This window comes from Diorhabda sublineata, chromosome 8 (genome assembly GCF_026230105.1).
Source record: "Diorhabda sublineata isolate icDioSubl1.1 chromosome 8, icDioSubl1.1, whole genome shotgun sequence".
Lineage (NCBI taxonomy): Eukaryota > Metazoa > Arthropoda > Insecta > Coleoptera > Chrysomelidae > Diorhabda > Diorhabda sublineata.
The window spans coordinates 7,744,111-7,757,260 of NC_079481.1; the positions used below are offsets into that span (position 1 = coordinate 7,744,111).

The window sequence follows — 13,150 nt, forward strand, 5'->3', positions numbered from 1 at the left end:
ATCTTATCATTGGAAAGTTAATTCTATAGAACCGGGGTGGCCATTATGTTTGACATAAGGAGCCGCAAAATTCGAAATAGCTTTCAAGTCGAGTCTGCAGGCACTTTATCTTAGAGGGGCTGATGTCATAGAGCCTAGGTGATTACTATTATCGACTTTAAGAGCCGCAAATTTCAAAATAGCTTTCCACACAAGTCTACAGACACTTTATCATTGGAAACTTAATCCTAAAGCACCGGGGTGGCCACTATTTTTGACGTAGGTAGCCGCAAATTTCGAAATAACTTCCAAGGCGAGTCTGCAGGTACTTTATCTTAAAGGGGCTAATGTCATAGAGCCTAGGTGATTACTATTATCGACTTTGGGAGCCGCAAATTCCAAAATAGCTTTCCACACAAGTCTACAGACACTTTATCATTGGAAAGTTAATCCTAAAGGACCGGGGTGGCCACTATTTTTGACGTAGGTAGCCGCAAATTTCGAAATAACTTCCAAGGCGAGTCTGCAGGTACTTTATCTTAAAGGGGCTAATGTCATAGAGCCTAGGTGATTACTATTATCGACTTTGGGAGCCGCAAATTCCAAAATAGCTTTCCACACAAGTCTACAGACACTTTATCATTGGAAAGTTAATCCTAAAGGACCGGGGTGGCCACTATTTTTGACGTAGGCAGCCGCAAATTTCGAAATAACTTCCAAGGCGAGTCTGCAGGTACTTTATCTTAAAGGGGCTAATGTCATAGAGCCTAAGTGATTACTATTATCGACTTTAAGAGCCGCAAAATCCAAAATAGCTTTCCACACAAGTCTACAGACACTTTATCATTGGAAAGTTAATCCTAAAGGACCGGGGTGAAAACTATTTTTGACGTAGACAGCCGAAAATTTCGAAATAACTTCCAAGGCGAGTCTGCAGGTACTTTATCTTAAAGGGGCTAATGTCATAGAGCCTAGGTGATTACTATTATCGACTTTAAGAGCCGCAAATTCCAAAATAGCTTTCCACACAAGTCTACAGACACTTTATCATTGGAAACTTAATCCTAAAACACCGGGGTGGCTACTATTTTTGACGTAGGTAGCCGCAAATTTCGAAATAACTTCCAAGGCGAGTCTGCAGGCACTTTATCTTAGAGGGGCTGATCCCATAGAACCGAGGTGATTACTATTATCGACTTTAGGAGCCGCAAATTCCAAAATAGCTTTCCACACAAGTCTACAGACACTTTATCATTGGAAAGTTAATCCTAAAGGACCGGGGTGGCCACTATTTTTGACGTAGACAGCCGCAAATTTCGAAATAACTTCCAAGGCGAGTCTGCAGGCACTTTATCTTAGAGGGGCTGATCCCATAGAACCGAGGTGATTACTATTATCGACTTTAGGAGCCGCAAATTCCAAAATAGCTTTCCACACAAGTCTACAGACACTTTATCATTGGAAAGTTAATCCTAAAGGACCGGGGTGGCCACTATTTTTGACGTAGACAGCCGCAAATTTCGAAATAGCTTTCAAGTCGAGTCTGCAGGCACTTTATCTTAGAGGGGCTAATGTCATAGAATCGGGGTGAATACCTTTTATCGACTTCCAAATTAGCTTTTAAAGCGAGATCAAAATCTGGTTTGTTATTGGTGAGAGCAGTTTGAACAAAAAAAATTTGCAATTATAAAAAAATGATCATTCCCTGATATCCAGAAAAGAGAAAGTAAGGGTCAACAAAAACTTGTGTACAAGTGCTCTTTGAGAGAAGGGTGACATCTCAAAAATTGACAAAATTTTCTCTTTGGTGGTTTAGTGGCAATTAAGAGCGTGTTTGTCTTAAAATAATCATATTTTGGGATATCTTCAAGTTTGTTTCTAGGGAAAGAGAAGCCTTTTTTTCAATCAAATAGGTGATGGTTTGGGATCCAAAAGTTCTTTAATTATTATTTATTAAAATCCGTAACGAAACCTGATGAGAAACAACTACTTTTGATTGTTTTCATGTTAGTTATTGCTGGATTTAGTGTGTGAAGTTGAGAAGAAAAACCACTCGTAAATTATAATGAATAATTTATTTATAAATTCACTTGAAATTTCTTTGAAATCTTGATATTTCTCGTTTCTTTAAGATTTTTTGGTCTGTTTGAATTACACCCCGAATCTCTTAAAAAAATATTTCCATGTCGAATTTAATCTTTCTTTTATTCATATTTTGCTTTTCAAACAAATTCTGTCTTCTAAAACATCGTACCGTGTTATGAAAAATAAATCTCTTGTGTAAATATAAAATACTTAGGTAAAATTTCGCTCGCTTTTGAATTTCTACTTGCGGTAAGTCAAATATGAAAACATATAATGTGCTGGTGGTGTCACCAGCTTATTGTTTCACATCTGATTGCGAGAAAATACTGCAAAAACAAGTCGCGATAAATTTATATCACACAATCGATAAAAAAGTAAGTTTGATTATGTTATTATTCGCTAATAACTTTTAAAAAATGTTTTGTTGTTTCAAAATTTATTTATTCAACATAAAAAAATGTGAATCCACGTGGATGAAATCGCAAGTAAAAGCTACGAGGACGGTTCCAAAAGTAACTGGCATGGCACACATCACGTACAGCTTTCTCATGTTCAAATTTTCAGATAATACCTCACTTTTTGAAGTCTGCTAGCTCGCGAACTTTCAGTACCGCTTTGTGGATTTTCTTCAACATTTCTGGGGTCATCACCTCATTTGGTCGACCTCGATGTTTATCTTCGTGTATTCCTGATGTATCACAGCCAAGATATTTTCTTCTTTCCGATCCCTACAGCTTCGTTGAAACTCTGTTACAGTTGATAACGAAGGAACAGTTTCCCCCAAAGTAAGATCTAATTCAGCTTTTATATTGATTGGCTAAGGTCTTTCAAATAAAAGTATTAAAGAACGTTCACTACTGATGGCTGCTAAATAAATACTAAGAAACTTGAGATATATCTCTAGGTCATACCAGGTACTTTTGGAACTATCCTCGTAGTTAGTCTCAAAACATTCAGAATTTATCATCACAGTCACTCAAACTTAAGAAAAAGAAATTTACGTTAATTTTAGATCGCTGCATACAAAAACTTTTGCCGTGTTATGACAAGTGCTTACATAATTTCGAAAATTGCGTAGAAAATTCATTCAATAATTGTAAACTTTTGTTAACAAATATTTTGAACTTACTTCATGGGTATTCCTCGTAATACGGATCTACTACACGTTCCAATTTTGTCCTTGAACTAACATGATGAAATAGTTTTTTAATTTGTAACAATTTGTACAATTAGAAACAATTTTGGAAGACGATAGATACAGACGTCATGTGTTTAAATTATACAAGGTGATCCAAAGAAAAAAGTCTTTCTTACACGATATTTTGCAGTACTCTTAGATTTTATTTGAATTTATAATCATGTTGATTATTTTTATTACGATTCAAACGATGAAGTATCCAGACATAATCTTTAACAAGTTTTTTTGCATAATATTCCGATTAATTCACAATTCAATACATAATCAATGTTCACTTAGTTTTTTCAATTCTGGTTAATTTTTGATTGACCATTTGAATCTTGAATATCTCTGCTAAACGTTATTTCTTCAAAATATTCAAATCTTTTAGTAATACACGTCAAAATCCAACGATTTTCGTGCACCTCTTCTTAAAACTTTGTTATATTAGTTTCGGGCGAACTTTATTTCACAATAAAGTACTCCAAAAACACGTTTTAATACTAAATACGATATTTCGAAACGTTTTTTTCCATAATCGATATCGTCAGACAAACTTATTGCATCATTAACAAACAGGCATTGATATGGCGCTCAAGATTCTTGCGAACAAAGTACCGTGGTGGTCAGATTTTAATTTCTTTGTACCACTGAAGAAACTTTTGAAAAAATCGTCGATAAGACTTAGACAAAGTGGCGCAATCACCAAGATGGAACCTTTTACCAGGAAGGTATACTGGTAACTTGTTGGCCCAAACACATTGAAACTATATCCAGGAATAACCAATAGATTGAGCTTAAGGACCTTGGAATGTGTCTCCATATCCCAGATTTCACTTTTTCAGGTTTTAATTGCTTTGTACCACTGAAGAAACTTTTGAAAAATCGTCGATAAGACTTAGACAAAGCGGCGCAATCACCAAGATGGAACCTTTTACCAGGAAGGTATACTGGTAACTTGTTGACCCAAACACATTGAAACTATATCCAGGAATAACCAATAGATTGAGCTTAAAGACCTTGGAATATGTCTCCATATCCTAGATCTTACTTTTTCAGATTTTCATTTCTTTGTACCACTGAAGAAACTTTTGAAAAAATCGTCGATAAGACTTAGACAAAGCGGCGCAATCACCAAGATGGAACCTTTTACCAGGAAGGTATACTGGTAACTTGTTGACCCAAACACATTGAAACTATATCCAGGAATAACCAATAGATTGAGCTTAAAGACCTTGGAATATGTCTCCATATCCTAGATCTTACTTTTTCAGATTTTCATTTCTTTGTACCACTGAAGAAACTTTTGAAAAAATCGTCGATAAGACTTAGACAAAGTGGCGCAATCACCAAGATGGAACCTTTTACCAGGAAGGTATACTGGTAACTTGTTGGCCCAAACACATTGAAACTATATCCAGGAATAACCAATAGATTGAGCTTAAAGACCTTGGAATATGTCTCCATATCCTAGATCTTACTTTTTCAGATTTTCATTTCTTTGTACCACTGAAGAAACTTTTGAAAAAATCGTCGATAAGACTTAGACAAAGTGGCGCAATCACCAAGATGGAACCTTTTACCAGGAAGGTATACTGGTAACTTGTTGACCCAAACACATTGAAACTATATCCAGGAATAACCAATAGATTGAGCTTAAAGACCTTGGAATATGTCTCCATATCCCAGATCTTACTTTTTCAGATTTTCATTTCTTTGTACCACTGAAGAAACTTTTGAAAAAATCGTCGATAAGACTTAGACAAAGTGGCGCAATCACCAAGATGGAACCTTTTACCAGGAAGGTATACTGGTAACTTGTTGACCCAAACACATTGAAACTATATCCAGGAATAACCAATAGATTGAGCTTAAAGACCTTGGAATATGTCTCCATATCCTAGATCTTACTTTTTCAGATTTTCATTTCTTTGTACCACTGAAGAAACTTTTGAAAAAATCGTCGATAAGACTTAGACAAAGTGGCGCAATCACCAAGATGGAACCTTTTACCAGGAAGGTATACTGGTAACTTGTTGGCCCAAACACATTGAAACTATATCCAGGAATAACCAATAGATTGAGCTTAAAGACCTTGGAATATGTCTCCATATCCCAGATCTTACTTTTTCAGATTTTCATTTTTTTGTACTACTGAAGAAACTTTTGAAAAAATCGTCGATAAGACTTAGACAAAGTGGCGCAATCACCAAGATGGAACCTTTTACCAGGAAGGTATACTGGTAACTTGTGGACCCAAACACATTGAAACTATATCCAGGAATAACCAATAGATTGAGCTTAAGGACCTTGGAATGTGTCTCCATATCCCAGATTTCACTTTTTCAGGTTTTAATTGCTTTGTACCACTGAAGAAACTTTTGAAAAATCGTCGATAAGACTTAGACAAAGCGGCGCAATCACCAAGATGGAACCTTTTACCAGGAAGGTATACTGGTAACTTGTGGACCCAAACACATTGAAACTATATCCAGGAATAACCAATAGATTGAGCTTAAAGACCTTGGAATATGTCTCCATATCCTAGATCTTACTTTTTCAGATTTTCATTTCTTTGTACCACTGAAGAAACTTTTGAAAAAATCGTCGATAAGACTTAGACAAAGCGGCGCAATCACCAAGATGGAACCTTTTACCAGGAAGGTATACTGGTAACTTGTTGACCCAAACACATTGAAACTATATCCAGGAATAACCAATAGATTGAGCTTAAAGACCTTGGAATATGTCTCCATATCCTAGATCTTACTTTTTCAGATTTTCATTTCTTTGTACCACTGAAGAAACTTTTGAAAAAATCGTCGATAAGACTTAGACAAAGTGGCGCAATCACCAAGATGGAACCTTTTACCAGGAAGGTATACTGGTAACTTGTTGGCCCAAACACATTGAAACTATATCCAGGAATAACCAATAGATTGAGCTTAAAGACCTTGGAATATGTCTCCATATCCTAGATCTTACTTTTTCAGATTTTCATTTCTTTGTACCACTGAAGAAACTTTTGAAAAAATCGTCGATAAGACTTAGACAAAGTGGCGCAATCACCAAGATGGAACCTTTTACCAGGAAGGTATACTGGTAACTTGTTGACCCAAACACATTGAAACTATATCCAGGAATAACCAATAGATTGAGCTTAAAGACCTTGGAATATGTCTCCATATCCTAGATCTTACTTTTTCAGATTTTCATTTCTTTGTACCACTGAAGAAACTTTTGAAAAAATCGTCGATAAGACTTAGACAAAGTGGCGCAATCACCAAGATGGAACCTTTTACCAGGAAGGTATACTGGTAACTTGTTGGCCCAAACACATTGAAACTATATCCAGGAATAACCAATAGATTGAGCTTAAAGACCTTGGAATATGTCTCCATATCCCAGATCTTACTTTTTCAGATTTTCATTTTTTTGTACTACTGAAGAAACTTTTGAAAAAATCGTCGATAAGACTTAGACAAAGTGGCGCAATCACCAAGATGGAACCTTTTACCAGGAAGGTATACTGGTAACTTGTTGGCCCAAACACATTGAAACTATATCCAGGAATAACCAATAGATTGAGCTTAAGGACCTTGGAATGTGTCTCCATATCCCAGATTTCACTTTTTCAGGTTTTAATTGCTTTGTACCACTGAAGAAACTTTTGAAAAATCGTCGATAAGACTTAGACAAAGCGGCGCAATCACCAAGATGGAACCTTTTACCAGGAAGGTATACTGGTAACTTGTGGACCCAAACACATTGAAACTATATCCAGGAATAACCAATAGATTGAGCTTAAAGACCTTGGAATATGTCTCCATATCCTAGATCTTACTTTTTCAGATTTTCATTTCTTTGTACCACTGAAGAAACTTTTGAAAAAATCGTCGATAAGACTTAGACAAAGCGGCGCAATCACCAAGATGGAACCTTTTACCAGGAAGGTATACTGGTAACTTGTTGGCCCAAACACATTGAAACTATATCTAGAAATAACCAATAGATTGAGCTCAAAGACCTTGGAATATGTCTCCATATCCTAGATCTTACTTTTTCAGATTTTCATTTCTTTGTATCACTGAAAAAACTTTTGAAAAATCGTCTATATGTCTTAAACGAAGTGTCTCAATGAAACACAAAACGGTTCAGTCTTTAATTAGACTATGTAGAGCTTAACATAAATTCAAAATATTCTCTACAATCTTTTACCTGATGTTGTCGTCATTAAATAAGATGTCAAATGATGTCTGGCTATTTACCTAGATCTCGTGTTCTTTCATTTAACGTCCACATTCTCTCAACTGTTTTTGTATCGATTTTTATATCAGAATCGATAAAATTGTTTTTATAATTAATTTAAGCTTAAATAAATCCGCAGAAGAGAATGGAGAGCCCATGTTGACAGAATGCCAAATGAACGGTTAGCAAAAATTCCAAATGTAAAGAAACCAGACACAACTTGACCTCCTAGACGACCACCTATAAGGTGGTATGAAAGATGGTCCTCAGCATCCCAACTACTCCTGGCAAACCCTTGATGAAAATACAGGACCTAGTCCTAACGTAAGAAGAAGAGAAGAAGACGAAAAGAAATCCGATTGTTTCTATTTTATTTGATTGAGAGCCTCTCTTACAGTCAAGATAAATTGTGTTGTGGTTTCAATGATAATTTTATCAGGGATGGAGTCTATAAGAAACGGCTACTGACACAAACACTTCAGTCTCTGAAGACGATAATAAATTTCCAAAAAGTATATTTACCAAAATAAAGTTTCATATCGTGGGTACGAGTAAACTCTTTTTTGTAACACTAAAAATTAGCTACCAACAAGGTTTATTGTTTTCCGTTCAATTTCAAAATTGCCACCAATATCAACATCGTGTAAAACCGTATCGGCAAATTTGTTGATTAATTGTTTACGTTATTTTATATTAGTCATAGAATGTGTGTAGACTTGGGGATAATTTGAACAATAAGTTTGCAGTTTATCGTGCGAAATTTCTAACGTTCCAGTTATTCGCAAGAAATCGCTCGGCTGTTAAATTTTCTAAAAGTTTGTGATCGAATCCCATAGCATCGCTTCGGTACGTATAGACAAATAATTACATTTCTAAGGTAGAAAATAATATTTTTTTAATAAATAACTGAAAGTAACAAAAGCAGTCAAGCTTAACTGTCATTTTTTTTTCTTTACATTGCCCTAAACAAACTTCATTATTAAAATACACGTCGAAGTACCTGGAGTTGATTAACTTTCAAATATATGCCGAATATAAAAAACTGTTTATAATCATCGAGATTGCAAATTAACAAGCGAGACAAACAGTTTTTCTAAGAGTTGTACATTACATTTCTTTGTTAACCTCTTCATACCTTTATGAAAGCAAACACCTGCAACATTAAATTAATCTCGAAGCAAAAAGCGAATGAAGAAGAAAATCTAATATAATCGTAACTTTCAATTTTGACAGCTTTTTAAATCTCTTCAAATTATTATTTATTCTAAGAATTCTGCGTATTTCGTTATTAATTAATTAGATAACTGCAAAAGCCTTTCATCTTACAATTTACAACGTGGAAGATCAGCGTCAACGCTAAGATTCTAGCAAACACATCACCCAATTAGTCGTGTAAATAACTAAGAAAAAAATATTTTTTTTTACCAAAAATCGATGTTATTCAACAATGTAATCTCCTTCTCGAACTTCTCCATTTCGAGCTTGTAGAAGGATTTATCTTTTGCTTCAAAATAGACTCCAGCTTCAGCAATTGCTGGTAGTCACTGGACTGTATGGTGGATGAGGAAGAAATTTGTTCAATTTAACCATCGTTGCCATCGACTTGTGAATCGGTGCATTGTCTGTCGTATCTTCTTCGACATATGAGTCCGTTTTCCATTGTTTTTTTAATTCAAACGATCCAACAACTCTATGTAGTATTCATATCTCTCTTTCGAAGATAGTTGATGAACAATTTTCCAAAATACTGAAGCCATAACCCTACCAGATGACTGAGGTGCCTTTGGACATGGTTCATCGATCGCAGTCCACTCAAGTGATGGATTGAAGTTTCATCCATTGTTACTTGTTGTTTTTAATGTCATGATAAAATGTTAATAAAAATATCTTTACAGCCTCAGCTACTTCACGCAAGTTTAGATTAGATATAACCAATTTGTGGTTTTTTTCATGTTTTCTAGATAACTGAAAAGTGAAAAACCAACTAGTTACTATGAATTCCAATTAAAAAAATGTTTAGTTCGTTTTAAATCAATCAAACTTACTTTTTTGATGTGCCTCGTATATCAATTAATGAAATATTAATTGTATATAATCATTTATTTAATAGATGATTACAATCCAACAATCAGTATCAATTATTTGTTGTTTTGAAGTTTATTAAACAAATTTGTAACAATTAAACCAATTCTTGACGTACACGCAAAGCCAAATTATTTGAGATATTTCTCGAATTTTATTATAATTTTTTGACAAAATTGATCATCGAAAATAAAAAAAAAATGTGAGTAAAAATTAGAGATTACATTTTTTTTAAATTGATTCGTCTATTCGTCTTTTTCAAACCAGGATAGCCTTATAAAAATGATCTTATGATACGAGGTGAAATCAACAATATATGTTAAGATTAAATTTACATCTGTTTTGAGATATATGGTGATTAAAAAATAACTTTGAAAACTGTAAAAGTGTTCATAACACACAAATGGGCCAGTTACTTAAAAAACAGTAAAAAATTATATTCCCACAGAGCTTAAGTATATACCACAGAACAAAAGAAAGGAAGATAATACAATATATGGAAGGAAATAGGAAAAATATAGATCGTAGTAGTAGATTATTAGAAAGGAATCCTCATAACTCCGTGTCGCGTCATCGTTGTAACATAACCTCAAATGTAGTGAATAAAAATGTTAAATAAAACTTGTTTATCTACATTATTTGCTGATGATTGTAATTCTAAATTCGTTGATTTACAGATAAGTTGATCAAATAAAGATGGAGCTTATAGATAAAAAGGATCATGATATGAGGAAAATCATCACTTATAAGTTCGATGTTAAAAAGGAGGATAAGATGTCGAACAAAGATCCTAACGCCATTAGATTTCGACAAATAATTCCTTCAGTATGCGGTAAGTGTATTGCTAAAATAATAAGATCAATTTCAGTTATTTATTTATTTGCAGCGTCTCTTGTGGGTCTCCCGTTTGGTTTGATGTTGGGTTGGCCTTCTCCTACCAATCCCATTCTTATGGATGCGGATTCACCTATTCCAATCACGATGGATCAAAGCGCTATGATTGCGGGTTTTTTGATGATTGGAAACGCATTGGGCACACCGTTTTGTAGGAAAATATTTTTTGGAACCAAATTTGGTATTATCGTAGGTGGGTAAGTGATTGGTTTATCCAAATTCAATTCCAGAAAAAATTATTTAATAGAAACAATAGTCGTGTCGAAAATTATTTAAATAATTCATATATTTTTAAATACCCTCGTAGAAACGCCATTTTTAATCAATTGCACTGAATTATAAGGTAAAACTAAAAATAATTTCATTGTTAAAACTTTAAATAACAATAAACACACGTAAATATCAATTTTTACAAAAAAAACTTCCTTTATATTGAGTGACTTGAACAATATTCTACGCCAAATTCTGAGCACCCTGTATAGTTTTTGTAAACAACTACATATAAGCAAAAGCTTACAGAAAACTATAGTAATGTTTGACTTTTGATTTTTAATGAAATAGTACATGTAGATCCTAAAACCGTTATTAAAAAACGGCATATTTCATTAAAAAAAATGAATTTAAAATATCTGAATTCTCTTTCTATCTTTTATCCATGGAATCCGGAAGTTGCGTTCTGTTTTCGATTGAAGTGTCAAATTTGAAATTTAACCTACAAAAAAATGTTGTCCACAGTTATTGTGGCACTCCTGATACTATCAAGCTTATCAATCATTCATTCATTCCGTCATTGTCATATTTTTCGATTTATTTTCAACAAATTTTTGATTGCAATGTCAAATTTAAAACCCAACTAACAATTTTTTTATGTTTATTAGTTATAGATTTTCCAGTTTTATATACTTTTATATAATAGATTTTAAATGTTCCAATTATTATTATTTTATACTGATCTATTTACTTCGTTCTGTTTCCGAATGACATTAATTGTGAAACGAATCACTTTCCAAACAATCAGATCGTGATCATAGTTTTCGAAAACAGGGGGTTCGTTCCAATTCATCAAAAAACCGTCGTTGGTATGGTGACGTTTTCTGTTCCAACCGACTCTGGTATCGTTTGTGGTATTTTCCATACTTTATTACAAGTACATTACGCGAAAATATCTTTCAAATGTTTCCAAAACCGCTGTAGATCAGCAAGCTGGAACCAACCTATTAATTCGGAAGCTAAATTGAGGAACCTTACTAATAGACTAAATAGTCGTGGCGACTGAGACCTTCCGATTTTTAAACAAGAAGAAGAATGTCAGTAATATAACCTATAATTATTTAGTAGATATAGTTGATTGTAATTTCTTGTTTTAATGTGTGTTAATTTCACTTTTAGGTATCACTTTAATCACATCAGGATGGATTTTAATGTGGCAAGCACAAAATATTTTTTGGTTATTGGGAAGTAGATTGCTCGTCGGTTTCGGCAACGCTTATGGTTACGGACAACTGAAGATTTATATACAAGACACTTGCGACGAAGATCTCGGAATAATTTTGATAAAACTAACGAATTTGTACGTTTTACTAGGAATTATAATCATATTTTCATTTGGTCCTTTTATCGATTTCAGACAAACTTCGGTCGTTTGTTTACTTATATCTTTTATAGTGTTTTTCGTTTTGCTTTTACTACCTTTCCAAGGAAACACGCGTGTAACCAAACAGGTTAGTTTATTGAGTTTATTTAAAGATAAGACTGTTAGAATAGTTTTTTTAAAATTCAACGTTTTAGTATTTTGTCAACAATTCACCGGTGCTCCAGCTACTATTATTTATACGCAAATTTTATTCAGGGAATCCCACTGTTCGTACCCGCAATATTTAGCTATAGCTTACGCTATAGTACTTTTTATTTGTAATGTTATAGGAATATTTTTGATTCTAGTTTTTAATAAGCGAAAAATTTTGTTGATTTCGACTTTTAGTGTCATTTTAACAGTTTTAATTCATATTTTAATCTTGTATTTTAACGTGAACAACGTTTATTGGAGTTATACTTCCGCTGTAGTTTTATTTTTGTTTATTATTGTACATAGTTTGGGGTTAGGAAGCGTTCCTGTGACTCTTATTCCAGATTTGTTTCCAGTTTCTTATAGGGATTGTGTAATGCACGTTTACGTCATGTTTCATTCATTGTTGGCTTTGTTGATAACGAAAATATTTCAAATATTATTAACAAAATATGATGTAAAAACGCCTTTCTATCTTTTTTTGTGTATTAGTAGTTTCGCTTTTATTTTTATCTATTTTTTCATGTGTGTTGAAACTAGAACTGAAGTTACATGCAATAAAAAAAATGACAAAATAAAAATTGATATTAATACTTGAAATAGTTATTTTTTGACACCTTTAATTCCCTTTTATTTTTAGAATACAAGGGTTGATTTTGAATAGACATATTTCAAATTTATTCATATTTGTATAATTTTTGATGGTCATTTCCAAAATATAATATTTCTCTTTAGGTTTATTTGCTAATGTCTAAAAGGGGATTCCATATTATGAATTTTATGTTTGAATTAGGCCAAAAAATCAAAAATTGCTTTTGAGTGCTTTGATTCAAAATATCTGAAACATATATTCTGAAAAATAGTGCAAATTGGGACTAAAAGCCAGAAATTTTAACACA

The 13,150-nt window shown here is 33.4% G+C and overlaps 1 protein-coding gene across 2 annotated transcripts; it reads left to right on the plus strand.

The window, feature by feature from the left end:
* Positions 1-8,165: 8,165 nt before the first annotated feature.
* On the plus strand, positions 8,166-12,851 carry LOC130447405 (membrane transporter D1-like). Of its 2 annotated transcripts, none has more exons than XM_056784204.1 (4): positions 8,166-8,335; positions 10,249-10,403; positions 10,458-10,662; positions 11,855-12,851. In XM_056784204.1, exons 2-4 carry the CDS (start codon positions 10,268-10,270, stop codon positions 11,925-11,927), a joined length of 414 nt encoding a protein of 137 aa, XP_056640182.1. In that variant the 5' UTR covers positions 8,166-8,335; positions 10,249-10,267; the 3' UTR covers positions 11,928-12,851. The 2 variants fall into 2 exon arrangements, with proteins under 2 accessions (XP_056640182.1, XP_056640181.1); XM_056784203.1 differs by having other exon boundaries at positions 8,185-8,335; positions 10,458-10,658.
* Positions 12,852-13,150: the final 299 nt, after the last annotated feature.

Coding starts and splice junctions, on each gene's coding strand:
- LOC130447405 (XM_056784203.1), top strand. CDS start 10,268: ATGGAGCTTATAGATAAAAAGGATCATGATATGAGGAAAATCATCACT. Junction 10,404..10,457: donor AATAATTCCTTCAGTATGCG/GTAAGTGTATTG, acceptor ATTTATTTGCAG/CGTCTCTTGTGGGTCTCCCG. Junction 10,659..11,854: donor CAAATTTGGTATTATCGTAG/GTGGGTAAGTGA, acceptor TTTCACTTTTAG/GTATCACTTTAATCACATCA.